This window comes from Vanrija pseudolonga, chromosome 3, assembly GCF_020906515.1.
Source record: "Vanrija pseudolonga chromosome 3, complete sequence".
NCBI lineage: Eukaryota > Fungi > Basidiomycota > Tremellomycetes > Trichosporonales > Trichosporonaceae > Vanrija > Vanrija pseudolonga.
In genome coordinates, this window is record NC_085851.1 from 1,904,846 (window position 1) to 1,920,481 (window position 15,636).

The 15,636-nt window shown below is 62.4% G+C and overlaps 2 protein-coding genes across 4 annotated transcripts; both read right to left on the reverse strand.

Moving 5' to 3' along the window:
* Positions 1–157: 157 nt before the first annotated feature.
* LOC62_03G004322 (uncharacterized protein) lies at positions 158–2,282 on the reverse strand (the record flags this gene model as incomplete). The annotated part of the gene is made up of 17 exons (XM_062770840.1): positions 158–173; positions 214–276; positions 321–412; positions 451–529; positions 567–574; positions 616–773; positions 809–852; positions 898–1,073; positions 1,116–1,207; positions 1,269–1,314; positions 1,357–1,382; positions 1,434–1,462; positions 1,501–1,582; positions 1,617–1,688; positions 1,901–1,983; positions 2,022–2,143; positions 2,223–2,282. 17 exons carry the CDS (start codon positions 2,280–2,282, stop codon positions 158–160), a joined length of 1,248 nt encoding a protein of 415 aa, XP_062626824.1.
* A 3,530-nt stretch (positions 2,283–5,812) lies between these two features.
* Positions 5,813–11,033, reverse strand: BCR1_2 (Biofilm and cell wall regulator 1; the record flags this gene model as incomplete). 3 transcript variants are annotated; one of them, XM_062770841.1, is made up of 7 exons in its annotated part: positions 5,813–6,332; positions 6,411–6,893; positions 6,951–7,123; positions 7,184–8,173; positions 9,460–9,518; positions 10,133–10,172; positions 10,575–10,609. In XM_062770841.1, 7 exons carry the CDS (start codon positions 10,607–10,609, stop codon positions 6,130–6,132), a joined length of 1,983 nt encoding a protein of 660 aa, XP_062626825.1. In that variant the 3' UTR covers positions 5,813–6,129. The 3 variants fall into 3 exon arrangements, with proteins under 3 accessions (XP_062626825.1, XP_062626827.1, XP_062626826.1); XM_062770842.1 differs by having other exon boundaries at positions 5,813–6,893; positions 7,184–8,297; positions 9,460–9,524; positions 10,139–10,368; positions 10,505–11,033; XM_062770843.1 differs by having other exon boundaries at positions 5,813–6,893.
* Between the last annotated feature and the right edge of the window lie 4,603 nt (positions 11,034–15,636).

The window sequence follows — 15,636 nt, forward strand, 5'->3', positions numbered from 1 at the left end:
CAGAGTGCCAAGAACCAACCTCGTTTCTTGTTGAAACACGCGTGGCCCTGGCGAACCACCGCAAGCACACCACGGACCGAGCTTACTCGACTCACGCACTCACACCTCTGCATGCTCTGACTACCTGTGCTTTTCTTGTCTACGACCAAATGCAGTCTCAGTCATGCACCTCCCTGCAATGTCAGCGGTGCCCTGCCCGAACGCCAGACTCACATCGCAGCATACTCGATGACGCGGAACAGCTTCTCGTCGCCGAAGAGCGCGTTGGCACCGAGTCTAGGTCGTCAGCTCGGGCTTGGCGCGCCAAATGGCAAACTCACGCGTCGACCCAGTCAGCGCCGCGCTCGACCTGAGCCGCGCCGCGTCCCGCCCATTTGCCCAGCTCGCTGTCGGGGATACCCTTGAAGAGGATCTGACGTCAGCAGATTCTTGATCGTTGGTGACACGCACAAAGAAGCGGAGGACGGCTTGGGCTGGTGGCACAATCGACAGCTCGGACGACGCCGCGATCTGCTCCTTGTCGAGAATGCTGGTCGTTAGCTGCCCGTTGGAGAACCCAAGCTCACCGATACGCCTGCGACCCAGTCAGCGACCTCCAGGTAACACCTCACTTACAATGTTGCTGTGCCGCGTGATACTAGGGAGCCAGGAGGTAATGATTGCCGTGCGATTCTCGATCGGCACCCCGAGGGTTGTGAGGACTCGGTCGATGTGCGCGACGAACGTCGCCTGCCCGAGGCACCAAGAGTTCACGGGGCGAATGTCGGGCCACGCTGGGGTCAGCAGTGTCGCTACGGCCACAACGAACCTGGGACGAGCGGGTCCTCGGGGCCGGCGTTCGCTGGCTTGGAGCTAGGGAGAGGCCTTCTGTCAGCAGAGCCTTTGACATGCACCCACAGGATCTCGTAGAACACGCCCTGCGCATGGGTCCCATCGAGCGAGTCCTCGATCATGCCCCCCTTGCCAACGCGCCCGAACCACCGCAGGCGCGTCTTGCCCGCCTCGGTGACCTTCTTTGCTCTGGGGTACGTGGTGAGTGCCTCCCAGCCCTTGAGAGTCACCGTAACCTCCATCTGAGCGAGTCAGCTGAGTCAGTTTTGTGGCCAGGAACCCACGCTATCCGAGTTTGGCGGCAGCAGCTCGATCCTCGGCGTCGTCGAGCTCGGCTTGAACAGGATGCGCGCAGTGGCCTTGTCGTGCACGACATCTGGGCGTGTCAGCTGGGAGGGTAGGATCCTCGAGCTACGCACACTTCACCGGCACCTCACCAGGCTTCAGCGCCTGACCGTCGAACTTGTAGGCAAATGTGTTGGGCTGGATGTCAGCTGAGTGGTGCGGGAGGAACGCTACACTCACCTCGACCGTCAAAGTACCGACATACTCTGCGCAGTGTCAGCAAGGTGTTTCAGCGAGGTGTTGGACCTCGAACGCACTGTTCGGAGCGGGGCCCTTGGAGAGATCACTGTCATTAGCTGCTGCCACTTCACACCGCCAACCCACCTCGCAGTCACATTACCCTTGATCTCAACTTTGGTGCTATTCGCCGCGGTCGTGGTCGCAGAGAACGGCGCCGAGCCCTTGCCTACATGTCAACTCGTCTCTGTCACCGTGCTCACCTCCTCCACCGCCTCCGCCGCCGCCCTTGGCCCCACCGTCGGCCTTGGCCTCGTCCTTCTTTTCGGGGGCAGCTCCTTGTCATCAGCACTCTTCCTTCCTCCGTCCTTACCAGCCTCACCCTTGTTGCCCCCCTTGCCTCCTCCTCCTCCGCTGCCGCCTCCTCCTCCACCGCCACCCCCAGCTCCTCCACCGCCACCACCACCTCCACCTCCGCCGCCTCCTCCGCCGCCAGCAGGAGCAGGAGGCTGGGAAGTCAGTTCCACTGTCACCTCAACTTGCGCACACACATTCCTGGGGGTGACAATCACGTCGAGGCGCGTGACGTGCTTGCCCGCACAAGCGTAGTAGAACGAGTCGTTATCCGCGCTGCTGTCAGCGGCGAACAGGCGGCATGGCACACCCACATCCAGAGGTATTCGGTAGTCGCCCAATTGCCAATATACGCGAGCTCGCTCGCCCTGCAGCCCAGGCGCACGACGTGGTCCTTGGGGATCGTATACTTCTCAATCGCTAGGGCGAGGGCTTTCTGCGAGGGTTAGGGCGTGAGGGGGGGGGAAGGGGGGGGGGGCAGCAGAGTAGAGCCCGCTGGCAAGGCCACAACTCACGTCGTACGTCGTGGGCAGGGCGACCATGATTTCGTAGTCGTTGAGGTTGAAGAGGAGCATGCGGGGCGGGGCTTGAGTTGCCATGATGTCTTGTTGTTTTGCTTGCAAGTGACCGAGTCAAAGGGTGAGAAAGGAAGGAAGAGGTGAAAGAGTTGTTGGAAAGCAGTGGGACAGTGCTGGGAGAGAAGAAATAGGTGTTGGTGGGGAATGTCGAGCTCGCCCTTGCCAGTCCTGTGGCCACCGTGTCCGCACCAAGAAGGAAGACAAAGGAGTTTCTGTCGGCAGTGAGTAGTGAGTGAGTGTGTGAGTGAGTGTGTGTGTAGGCGGCGCGAGGGGCGTCCAAGCGCTGGGCGAGCGAGCAAACAACCTTCTCGAGCTTGGACCTCGACCTCGCCGCCGGCGCGTCATTGCCAGGCCGCGCGGCGTCGGAGGGCGCGGCAGTCGTCCGTCGTCTGTGCGCACACACGGCGCCATCCAGCTGCGCGTCCTCGCTGTCGTCTGACCTCTGGGCGCCGCTTGACGTCTTGCTTATTTATGCACCGCGAGTGTGCATTTAAATAGTTAAGAAACACCAGTCAGTCGCATCAAAAGTCAGTGCGGCGTCAGCTCAGCCTGCCTGCCCCGTTACGGTCACCACCTCGGCACCCATCCCTACCGAGCGAGCGAGCGAGCGGGTGACGACGTCCTCGGCGAGGGGCTCGGAGAATGAAGAAATTAATCGTCTAGTGCACGCCGGCTCGCTCGCAAGTCGTACGTCGTGCGAGCTGGCGTGACAGACTGCCGGTCAAGAAACCGTACATGCCAGCTGGGTGCGCGCCAACCTGTCCGCGTTCCTCGACCAGCGAGCGCTCCAGCGACCCACAAGCCATCCCGCCAGCTCCTGCCGATCGTCAGCCAGCTCCTCTCCACGCTGCCACCTTCTGTCTCCCCCACTCTCTTCGCAATCGCCGCCACACTCTCGCACCTCGTCATGTCACAAAAAACCTACGCGTGCGTTCGTGCATTCGTGCGCCGCGACACGCCACATCCGCGCCTCCCTCCCTCCGTCCCTCGCTAGAGTGAAACGAGCTCGACGTGCGCCGCAGCGACAAGGCAGCGTCTATCCGAAACATGCCCACCTGGCTGGGTTGCGGCACCCGGCCCACCGGCCACTGAAATCGATCAAGCCACACGTTTCGCAGAAAATTCTTAATTCTTGCACGGCGTGACGGCACACGACGACGGCAGCGTGACAGCATGTGAGCGCGGAGAGAGGGGGGCGGAGGGGCGGAGGGGGCTGGCTGCAGTTGACGACAGTCAGGCCGACTGGCCGGCCGACCTACCGACCGACCGACGGATGCACAAGCTCACAAGCACGAGCTGAAACTTGCTCCCCCCCAGCCTCTGTTCTCGCTGCTCGGCGTTACATCCCCGCCCCTCTCGCCAGGCACGGGCCACCCAGGGCAGGCCAGAGTCACGCCGCCGTCGTCGTCGTGCGCTGGAGTCCGCGATTGGCGGCCTAGCGTCCTTGCGCCGATCTACCATGCCGGCATGGCAGAGTTTGGGGGCGTGGGCCCGCGCTCAGGAGCAAAGGTGCAAAACCCTATTATTTGCTAGCGTCGCGGGTGCCCGTCGTGGTCGTGAGGTGTAGCTTGTGGCTTGGGCCAGTTGGGTCTGGGCTTCCTGGGCATGCGGGCATTGCTTGTGGCGGCCGTTGGGGTGCGCTTGTTTGCTTTGTGGCGACGTGGCGAGGGTTGCGTGGGTGCGTGGGGTGCACACAGGGGGGGTTTGTGGCGTTTGGGGTGGCGAGAGCTGAGTGTGTGCCAGAGGTGCTTGCTGTGGGCTGATTGCGGATGATGGCGACGACACACTGGCAAGTAGTAGGCTGGTATGGCCTCTCTGTCGTCCCCTCGAGGAGAGGGCCGTGAGCTCTTACGCTGGTCGAGTGGCAGAGTTCCAATTCTGCGTGGGGGTGGTGCTGTCGCCGGGTTTGCTGCGCGCAAGTAGTTCTGGTCGTTTGCCGCCTGTCGCTCGTTATCCGCGGGCTCGCCCGAGCCTGGTGGGGACGGACGGCCGTATCACGAGGGCAAAAGTCGCAGAGAACAGCAGCCCACGAGCGTCAAGTGGCGTTTATGGTCAAGTGGAGCACAGCTCGAGCGCCACCGAGGCCCCGAGTCTCGCCACCGACGACTGACGGTATCAGCCCCGTCGCCACTCTCAACTCACCGAGAACGCCCGCCCGCTCCGAGCACATCGTATCGCCAGCCAGCTCGGCAATACCGCCCAGGCGGCCCGTGCGCCAGCTCGCCATCGCCCGTCATCGTCTGTCAGGCTGATGGATGGCGGCGCACGAGCCCGCGGAACGGAGATCACACGGAGATCGAGGGAGAGGGTCGAGGATCTCGTCTTGGCGCCTGTCTGGCCTGTGCGCACACACGTTGGTTGGTGGCAGGGCGGGGCGTGCGGCGTGGCGATGGGTGGGGCGCTGGGGCGCTGGCGGGGCCGGTCGGGTCGCCGGGTCGACGTTGCGTTCGCTCAGCGCCGCCCAGACATGAGTGAAGACCGCAAGCACCACGCGCGTACACAGGCTTATAATAGTCAGCTGTTGCGCCGTATGCAGCACCAACATCCGCATCCGCATTATCAGGTCCGGCGCACAAGCAAGACGTACATACGCCATGCGAGACAGAGGCTATCTTTGCATGTATCTGCAGTGTGACGCAGACGCCAATCTCGAGTCACCAGATCATCGTGTCTCCGTCCGTTCCTTGTGGCCTCGCTCGTGCCGCGTGCCGTTCGTCCCCGCTCTTCGATGCGGGGAGGGGAGCTAGCAAGCATATGTACAAGCACGCAAAAAAGCACGCTCCACCACGCGCACCGCGCCACAGCCGGACCGGCAGTGGCAGACGCCGCACGCCGCGTCTTGTGATCATGTGCACGCGCCCCGCGCACGGGCCCGCGGGTGTGGCGCACACGTGACGCCCGCCGCCCTCCCGTCGCGATACCAGCTGACTGGCAGCTGACTCGTCGCAGACTGGTCTACTTGACACGGTACCGCTGTTGGCCCTGCTGGCCTGGCCTGGACCCCGTACCCGCCGGAGGAGAAGAGGTCGAGCGCATGGTGCATCTTGTTCCACGCGGTGCAAGATCCACCACTGGTGCTGTTTGGAGCTGGAGCCGCCGGCCGCCCGCTCAGTGCTACCGACGACACGACGACGACGCCTGCAGTTGATTGCTGACGCCACTTTCTTTCCGCCCCGCGGAGACCCGACTCGCTCCCACACGCTCTCACGGTTTGTTGTTGAATGGTGCTGCTTGTGGTCATTTGGCAGGCAGGCAGACGACATGACACTACATACCTCCACAAAGACGGTAGCCGCTCCCTCCCACCTTCCGAGAAAGGTACGCCCGCCCTCCCACTACACCCAGTTAGTACCCTTCCCATACAGCGCATACAGCGCCATCCTCAGCCACCCACGTCACACCCATTCCACTCCCCACTCTCCCTTTCGGCGATATTCTCGTGAGACTGAGACACTGGGAGCTCGAGCCGTTGGAAACGGGGAAAAAAGGAAAAAAGGACGCAAAACAACAAACACCCAACCACCAAACATACGCCACTGGTTGCATACGCGAGGCCGTGAGCAGTGCCCGCCGGGCCAAGTAGGTATCACCTATCCGGGAGGGTACTAGATTCCGGGGCCGGCTCGCGGCACTACACTTATACTAATGAGGAGAGACGGAGAACGACGACGTCTAGACACGCACAGCGCGTACGCCATTATGAAAGATCAGATGTTACACTCGCCACAAGTATCAGTTGATGATGGCGAACAGGGGCGAGCTTTCGTTTCGATACACTTTGTGTGGGGGTGATGATGGGGGGAGAAGAGACAAGAGACCAGCGAGTCGATCAAGCCAAATCCCTCTACTCGGCAACGAGTGCCTTGGGCTTTCGGTCGCCAGGGCGGTCGCCGCCGCCGCCTCTGATGCCACCGGGCACACCGCCACCTGCCCGGTCGTCCTGGTAGTAGGGGTAGCCCGCGGGCGGTTGACCGCCTGGGGGCATTTCACCCGTCGACGGTCTCGAGCGCTGCTCTTGCTGTGGAGAGCCGAGGAGAGCGCTGATTGCTAAAGACGAGCGGCGCTCAGCGGTTGGCGGGAGCCACAAGGGGTCTTGCCCGGGTTGACCAGGGGCGCGAGGCTCACCAGATGGGGCAGCCTCGTTGCTTGCCCTTGGATGCTTGCGCGCATCAGCCGAATCGTCGTCAGAGCGACGCTTGCGCTGGTCGTAGCCACCAGGCGGGTACGGGTACGAGCCACCTGGAGGGGCATTGTACTGGAACGGAGAGTCGGACGCCTGGCCGTTGTAGTTGGGAGGGTAGCTCTGAGCAGGAGCAGCACCGCCAGCAGGAGGGGGCACCGACGAAAACGTCGCCGGGTGTTGCTGCGCTGGTGACTGCTGGCCATAGTAGCCTTGGCCGCCCTGCTGCGCGGGGTAGTAGTAACCTCCAGACGAGCCTGGTGGAGGCGGTCCGTAACCAGCTCCGCCCTGCGCGTGCTCAGGAGGGTATGGGTGCTGTCCGTCTGGTGGAGGTACGGACCCTTGGGGGTACAGGCTTGGGTCCGAGGGAGGGTAGCCGGCGTGCGGAGTCGGAGGCGAGGTCCAGTTCCCAGCCTGAGGAACACCAGCTGTGTCATGCATGAGTACAAAAGAACGCCCAAACGCATCAGGGGAAGCAAACTCACGGCCATTTGACGACACGGGGCGGTAAGGGTACGCGACCTGCGACGAGTCATCCGAGCCGGCAGTGCCGGGTGGCGCATTGGCAGTCGGGGGGCGACCGTGCGACGAGGGGGGAGGTCCCTGCTCGTAGTATCCGGCGGGGTAGGGGTGACCACCGGCAGAGGAAGGAGGACGTCTGGTGAAACTGGTCAGAAAACGTTTGTTTTTGGCTGGCAACGGTGCGGTGGCAACTCACGGGTACTCGACCCAGCTTCCCGCCGTTCTAGGGCGTCCACCGTGCTCTGGAGGAGGGGCCCAGCCACCATGGGGTTGGTGGTAACCCGGACCTGAGTTGTAAATACCACCCGGTGGAATCTGAACGGGACCAGTGGGGGGGTTCTTGCTATTGCGGTCGCCGCGTGGTCGCTCGACCGCATTCTTGGGGACCTCGACAACCTCACCTCGCCGCCTCTGTTCGCGGTTGGCGCGCTGAGAGAGGGCAGCATGGACAGAGGCCAGGGAGGTGAGCATTGCTTCGTTCAACTGCGTCTGGTCGGCGTGGACGGTGGCCGCGTGCTGACGCAGGTTGTCGAGTCGAGAGAAGGCCTTGCCACAGTGGCACGGGAATGGACGTTCTCCAGTGTGCTTGCGGACATGGCGTGCGAGGTGCTCACTGCGGGTGAACACCTTGTCACATTCGCCAAAGCCACGGCAGCGGAACATCTTGCCGCCGCTGATGCCAACTGGGACGATGGGAGCGCCTTCCTGAGTGTAGCCTGCAGTGCCGGGTCTGCTGCCGGGGCCAGCAGGAGGGCTTGGTAGGCTGGGGTCCTGGCCAGCGCCGGCGACTCCATAGTAGGGCTGAGGGGGGGCCTGCGGAGGGTAGCCGGCCGAGCCGCTCAGAGGGGTGATAGGCTGCTGAGGTGGGTACCCATGAGAGGAACCTGGCGCCGGGCCAATGTCCTGTGGGGGGTACGCATGCGAGGGTGACTGCGGGGGCACTCCATGGGGCGGGATGGCCTTGGGGTACGGGCCACCAGCAGAGTGCAGACGCTCCGGCGACGAGGCATCAGGCGCGGGCGGGCCATGCGCAGAACCCGGAGCGGGGCGGCTGTAGTAGCCTTGGTAGGCGCGGTCGTCGGTCGGGGGGTAGGACATCGACGGATGGACTCTGTCGGTTGGGTGAGGGGGGAGGCTGAGCGGGGCGGTGGTAGTGAGGGACATGAAATGGCGCCTCTGGTCGCGACTAGTTGTTGGAGAGGTGTGTCTCGCTCGCAAGTGCTACGAGCGAGACTGATGCTGCTGATCGTTTGTTGCGTGCGCTGGGTCGCTGCTGCGTGTCACAAAGGGGGCAGGACACAGGTTGATGCCTGTTGACGTGTTAGTGTTTGCAGTTGTAGGATGCCGTCGGGTGGGTGAATGGGAGGCAGTGGTGACCGGATGCTGGGTGGGATTGTGATGGTATCGAGAAGGAATGGGACAAGAGGATAAGACAGAGAGGGACGACTGTTCTGTTCCTTTTGCCGCAGGGCGCGCGAGGAACACGTCCTGATCGACGACAGGTAGTGTGAATGGGTTGGGGGGCCGTAGAAGTTGAGTGTGCTGCCGCAGCCGCAGCCGTCTTTGGTTGTCGATGATGAGGATTGTGGATCAAGCCGCAAAAGCGAGAACAATAAAAGATGAAAGGGGAAAGATGAAGTCTGAAGAATGCGCCAGACGTGGTAATGATGACTTGAAAGGAGGGGCAGCACAGCCGGCAGAGAACAAAGACGGTGTGGTGGTAAGAGTGTGGGAGCGAGCGCGTCCCACACGTCCCACACACGTCTGTCTGCGTACAGAAGAGCATCCGACCGACCGACCGACCGACGAGGAGGCGGCGGCGGTGGGCGGTGCGAATGCGTGGAGAGAACTGTGCGCGCCGTGCAGCAGCGGGTGACATGCACGGTGGCGACATTGTTGCCAGTGGGCTCGTGGGCAGAGAGCTAGGCACCAACAAGAGGGAGAGAGACGGACAGTTATTGCGAATGGAGCCAAAACAACGCGGGGATACCCCACATCGAGGACGGTCTGTGGACGACGCGAGCGAGCGCGTGCGCGCGAACCCACACAGACACGTCCACACCGCACCCACACACAGATACACGTCAGGCGGCGGCGGCCGCGGCCACCCGCCAGCAGACTGCGTTTTTGAGGGGCAGGTCCAAAGACGAGGTGGGCGAGAGACCAGCTGAGAAAGTGGTGGCGATTGAGAGCGAGAGAAGACGGTGATCAACACTGGTGGGCCGTGTCCATCCCAGCATGCGGCGTAGGCGGCGGCGGCGGCGGCGCCCACGGCCAGATACACAGCGTGTGAGGTACATGGCGGGATCACGGACGACGCAGGGTTCGCCCTGTTGACGCGCCACAAGAAGCCGAGTGGACCCGCGTGGAAAGGAGTACACGGTGACCGCGAGGGGCAGTGTGGACCACTTCCGGGTGACGAGAAGAACAGGAGAGAGAACGAGGCGGTGGATGACGGCGGGAATAACTCACCTTGGAGCACGGATGCGAAACGCGTAGAGAAGTTGTTGGGGTGCGAGGCGAATGAGAGCCTGTGATTGGCATAATGCGTCAGCTCGAGTTTGTATGATGAGGTGATGACCACAGACGGACGATCCGAGATGGTGGTGTGGATGGGAGTGTGAGGTGACGCCACCAAGGACGGTGCGTGCCCACCCAAGTGCTGGCTCGTGTGGGTTCGAGAACAAAGTGTGAGGGCTATGTGGGGGGATGTGGGAGATGCGTGAGGTTGGGAGACTGTGTGTGGATGTGTATGTGAATCGGGCTGACAGCTGCACGGGGGCGAGTGGGTATACCAATTGCCCGTCTCCGTGATCGGTGTGTCTAGGATGGCTGTTCGGCACAAGAGATGCCGTGGTGCACCACTTCCTTTGGCTCGTGTTTTGATTGTGCAGACGAGGACGAGGTGATGCACGACCCTCGTTGGAATTGGGGTCGTCTGTGGATCGCAGATGCGTTGGCTGGCGGCGCACACACACACACGCAACGGCACCGCGGGCCCGCGCGCTTTGTATTGCGCGATAAGGCAGGTTGTGCAGGCCAGAGCTGGCCAGGTACCCAGTTACGGGGCGGGCGGGCGGGCGGCGTTGCGGGGTTGGGGGGTGGGACAGGACGGGCGGGGCTCGATAGGCTGGGCCACACTTACAGGTACCAGGAGGATTACCGATGCGCGCGTTGGGTGAGCGCTGAGCGTGTATTACAGCGGAGTCGAAACGATGCAACCGGGGAGCTGTCGTGCAGATATGTTGACGGCAATGCCAAACTTGCAATGTTTTCTTCTTGGCGACCTCGACGAGGAAATCAACAAGGACGATAGGTGATGGGGGAGGAGGACGTTCGGTTGGTTGTTGGGGGGAGGGGGAAGAGGAAGGGGGGTGAAACCTAGGTTGTGGATTTAGCCGGTCGGTCGGACGGGGCAGAGAGAGTGTGTGTGTGCAAGGGAAGAGTGGGTTGCGCAAGCCAGACGCCGGGTGTGTGTGGAGGATGTGTGGTGTATGCTGCCAGATGTTTTACGCACAAAGATGATGATGGTGATGTTGAGAGATGGAGAGAGAAGACACTTGATCCGAGAGGAGATGGTGTGTTACAAGTTGGAGTAATGAGTGGTGGTCGTGCTCGACATCGGTCTCTGGCGGCGGCGGCGGCGGCAGCGGCGGCGGATGCAGTCGGTAGGAGCCAGGGAGGGGAAGAGAGGGGTACGACAGGGAGAAAAGGAAGGGGGGGAAGGGGAAGAGAGAGAGAGGGCGAGGGCAGGCGATCCAGGAGGAAGACGAGGGGGAAGGAGAGCGTAACAACTGGGATATCTGGTGGTGGAGGAAGAGGAGAGAAGGGCTGGCTGGCTGGCTGGGCGGCTGCGAGCAAGCAAGGCAGGCAGAGAGGCAGGCAGGCGACAAGCAAGGACTGGGAGAGAGAGACGAGGAGTACGGGCCGGGCCGTGGAAACCCAACCAACAGACTGACCACTGAAGAAGACTTGTGCCGGGCGGCCGGCGGCGGCGGCGGCGGCGGAGGACGAGGCGGAGGAGGCGGAGGAGGCGGCAGAGGGCGGCGATGGGTTACGGTGAAGGTTGTGTGTGTGTGTGGTCGCTGCGACTGGGACTGGGTGCTTGGCTCTGTCTCCTGGCTGTCGGCTGCTGGCTCGACCAAGTGTCATCTGCAGCAGCAGCAGCAGGCAGCAGGCAGCATCATCTGCCGACCCCCCTCCCTCTCCCCCATCCCCCAGGCACGCCCTCGTCTCGTCAGGGACAAACACAGCCCCTGGATGTTGAAAATCCCTGAACCCAACCAAAACCCTGACATGGCCAAAAGGACGCTTTTTTTCCTGGCCTGCCCCTGACTTCGGCCGGCGGCGCGGCGGAGAGAGGCAAGGGCGAGGAGGAAGGCAGAGTCAGTCGAGTGGCGAGTGTGGGTGTGGGTGTGGGTGGGTGGTGGTGGCAAAAACCTGGGCAGCCGCCAGCCAGCCAGCCAGCCTGCCCGCGCAACCACCAAGGCAGCGGAACAAACACCTACTCAACAACCAGGGACATGACACTGCGCCAATCAATCCAGCTGCTGCTGGTCCGTGCTTGCTTGCAGAGGCGGCCGACACACACACTGTACACCCACACTGTCTAGCCTAATTGTATCGCCCCTGCCTTGCTTGTCCCTTGCTTGTCCCTCCCCCGCGCGCCATGTGTCAACACGAGCATAAAAAAAACTCGACCCCGTGTTTGTCTCGCAAAACCCGTGCCTGTCGAGCGTTGCCATTGCGTTTCGCATTGCGTTGCGTCGTTTGCTGGCTGGCTGGCTGCTGACTGGGTCGTCCGTTGTTTGAAGCAAGTGCAAGGAGGCTTGTCAAAGGCCTGGCCTTGGCCGTTGAACACAAGCAGCAGGCAGACATGGCTCTCCCTCCCCCACACTCCCATGCGGCCAGCATCACGCGCCTCTCGCATCGCATGCATACCGTACGATGCCGACTGACCCCCCCTCCCCCTTCCCCCCTCCGGCCGAGCCGAGCCAATCGGGCAGTGCCGCCGCCGCAAGCTCGCTCCGCCCGCACCCCCCATCATCGCGAGTGGCAATAAGAAACCTGCCTATCCTTGTGACTTGTCTCACGGTGGCACAAGGTAAACGTACATGTCCTCAGCTGACGTAGGCTGGATACGGTATGCTAGCTCCCTCCCTCCCTCGGTAAGCTGCTGCTGCTCTCTGTCTTTACATGAAGCATTATCCCCGCCCGGCTGGTCTGGGTGGGGAAGCTGCAGCCCACCAGAGCAAGCAAGCCCAAAGGGTTGGTTGCTTTGGCGATTCTCAGTTGCCCATCGTCGTCGTCGTCGTCGTCGGTGGGTGTTGCGGTGCAACTGCCTGCAGCCGCTGCCGCGGCGCCGAGCCCGCTTCGCCCCGCCCCGCCCGGCCGCCCAGTCGCCCAGCCGCGGCCCATCAGCCCACCCCCACCCCGTCCGCATCCGTCTTTTGCTTGCACCCACGCCTCTGTCGTCGTTGCGTTGAAGCGTTTCCCTATCTCAAACACGCCTCGACGCTAGCTGTATGCTTGAGAGCTGGGGGCTGTTGTGCCTAGCCGCCGTCGCTCGCTCCCTTCAGGGAAGGCTCAAATGCAAGGATTGGAGTGGGCGTCGTGGGCTCACTCGACCGACGATATGATGAGATGCATACGCACATGACAAGTCAGGGTGGCCGCAAGGCTGCTGGCTGCTGGCTGCTGGCAGCTTGTCATGGGTGGGGAGCAAGTAAGAAAAATCCTGCGCTCCTTGGTCCATTTTGCGACCCGCCCTGTTTCAAGGGGCAAGGTAGCAGCGGCAGCCAGCGGCATGGAGGCAGGCAGCCAGCCTCGCAGATGTCAGTGAGCCTGGTCTACCCAAACCTTGGCTACAGCCCCCATCTCGTAGCGCACGCTTATCCGACGCCCCCGACCCCACACCGACGCCGCCGCGAGCGCCGCCGCCGCCACACTCGCTCGCTTGCTTCACACCAGCGCGCGTGCGGTTGCTCTGGCTCTGTGCCTTACTTGCTTGCCTCGCCGTGCAGCCGCGTGTGCATCCTCCCACCTCGGTTGCAGCATGACCAAAGATATCGGACAGCCGCAGCCGCAGCAGCCACTGCCGCTGGCTCGCACCAATACAGACTTGCTTGCCATGCCACAACCGTAACTGCGTGCTGCTCGTACACCAACAGCCAAGTCACGGCCCCATCCAAGAGAGAGGTCGGTCACGGCAACCCCTGCCCGCTGCCAGCTGGCCCGCACTACGATCCTCGGTCCCTGGACCCAGTAGTAGTTTGGTCCGTATTTCCTACGGTGCGTGGCTTGCGTGCGTGCGTGCTGGTGCGCAGCCCACCCCATCCCTGCCAGCCATGCGACCAGAGCCGCCGGCGATTTATTACATGGGCAATTGCGTTGCGTTCGCGTCGACGACGAGTGCAACTACTGGTACTCGGGGTCCGGATACGGATAAAGTACGGGAGAGCGACTGGCTCTGTTGGGAAACTACTGGATGCAAAAGTGAAACTCGACTCGGGGTGTGCGTGCGCAGGCGGGCAAGATGTATGCAGTCGCGAGGCTGGCAGGCTGCGGCTGCTGCAACAACTCGCGCTCGTTCTCGAGATTGTCACGACGCATGCGACCTGCGTTCTTGTCGTTGCAGCAATTGTGGCGATCTCAGGTCGGAGTCGGCCATGAACAGTGGTACCTAATTCGTGTCCCACAAGACGACGAGCCTCGTTCGCGATCGCAGGTCGTGAGCCTTGGAGATTGCCGCGCGTGCTGGTGTTGCAGTTGCCCTCGAGAGCCCCTCTCGCCCCCTTGCCACTAGCTCTTGACACAGGAACCCGGATGGGCCTGGCTGGGTAGATGGCCTGGCCTGGGCTGGGCCGACAAGACTACCCAACTACCCCAAGCAAGCTCACGCGCAGACCAGACCAGACCAGACCAGACCATCATCTCCCGTGCACTCCCCTTCCCCTAGATGTTGTTTAGCAGCAGAACCAGCTCATGTAGCCTTGGCCCGACGCGCTCTTGGCTTGGGTTCCCATCAACACCCCCATCTTCCCCTGGCTTCCCCTGCCGTGATGCGGGGGTTGCCATGGGCGGGCGGATGGGCACTGCACCGCCATGTTATTGTCGTCGCGCTCGCTCTGTCTCTGTCGTCGTGTCGTGTCGTGTAGTCGCAAACTCTATCGCCCACTGCATCGCTTTGCGTTGCTTGACGCGGGTACAGGTCCGGGACGACATGTGCTTCCCGCAGCGCGTGTAGCGTGTGTCGTCGTAGTGTGTCGCCCCGTGAGTCGCGCGGCGACAAGACATGGCACACATTCCTGCTTCTTCCGTACACCTGGGCCCTAGTGAACCGAGACAAGTGTTACCGGCCTTATGCTTCAACGCGGCGCCGACTCGACTGGCTTTGGCGCAGCACCCTACCCACCCCAAGCAGCAGCCTCTATCGCCACCACAATGCCACCAACCCCCCCACCACGCCATGCATGCCCCACCACGTTCCCACTTCCCCACAAGTACGCTGCCATAGGACAAAAGTAACTCCGCAATCCAACGAGAGTGCGTGCCTGGGTCGTTCCCTCCCTCCCAGCGCGTGTCGTGAGCTAGCTGGCTGCCACAGCTCTGGGGCGCCCACATTCGGCGACTCATCAGCTGAGTGCCGAGTTCCAGACCCTGCCTGCTCTGCTGCTGCAAATGCAAAACGCCCAGCGCCCAGCGCCCAACGCCAGTGGCGTGGCGGCAGTGCCACGGCCACTTTTGTTGCTCAGGGCGCCCACCGTCTGCAGAGAACGACGCAACGCAGATCAATCGCTCCCTCGCTCGCTCGCTCATCGACGTGTCATCGGAGCGGAGACATGTCCGTGGTGGCGTTAATAAGACGATGTACGACGCTCGGTCGTTAAAGTAAGAGACCGATCGGGAGGGGTGCACGCACCCACGACGAGGTCACGAGCTCGTGTCCTGTGAGCTGGATTCGGATTTCCACAACCACACCAACCACTCCAACTACGTCAAAGTTTGGTGCCGACTTCCATTCCTGGACGCTGCTGGAGGCCTGCTAGCCTCGCTCCATGTGTCATCATGGCACGTCAAGTGATGCTGAGACGCGGGAACGTGTGGAGTCGGTCGGGCTGGCTCAATACTCAATGCTGCTGTCACCAATACGCCGATCCTGTTCCTCTGCCGATATGCGCATATCCTTACTCACTGCTTGCTTCCGCGAGGCAAAAGTCTGTGAGTGGGAGGGGCCGCTCTCCATGCCCACCTCGTGACGCTTGATTTTTTTGCATGAGGCGGTGCAGTTGCAGGTGCGCGCAAGCCAGCAAGCGCAACGATAGCAGAGTACGTTGTTGTGTGTCGCTCACTGCACTCTGCCGCTCCGCGCATCGGGCCGATAACGGCCCAGCGAACGGGAGGGGTGTGGGAATGGCGGGAGCGCCAGCCGGACGTTAGTGGGGCAGTTTTTGGTTCAGGGCGGGGTCGAGCGCACCAGCAGGCCACAAGACGAGCCAGCGAGGCAGCGGCGGCGGCAGCAGCGGCAAGAGTGATCTGCAGTGCCTGGTCGCAGGAGGGGTCGTCGACGGCGGCTGCTGCAGTACGTGCAAACGAGTTGGTCCAGTGGAGTGGGCGCGGCCGCTGCTGCGTCCAATGATCGCGCCAGGT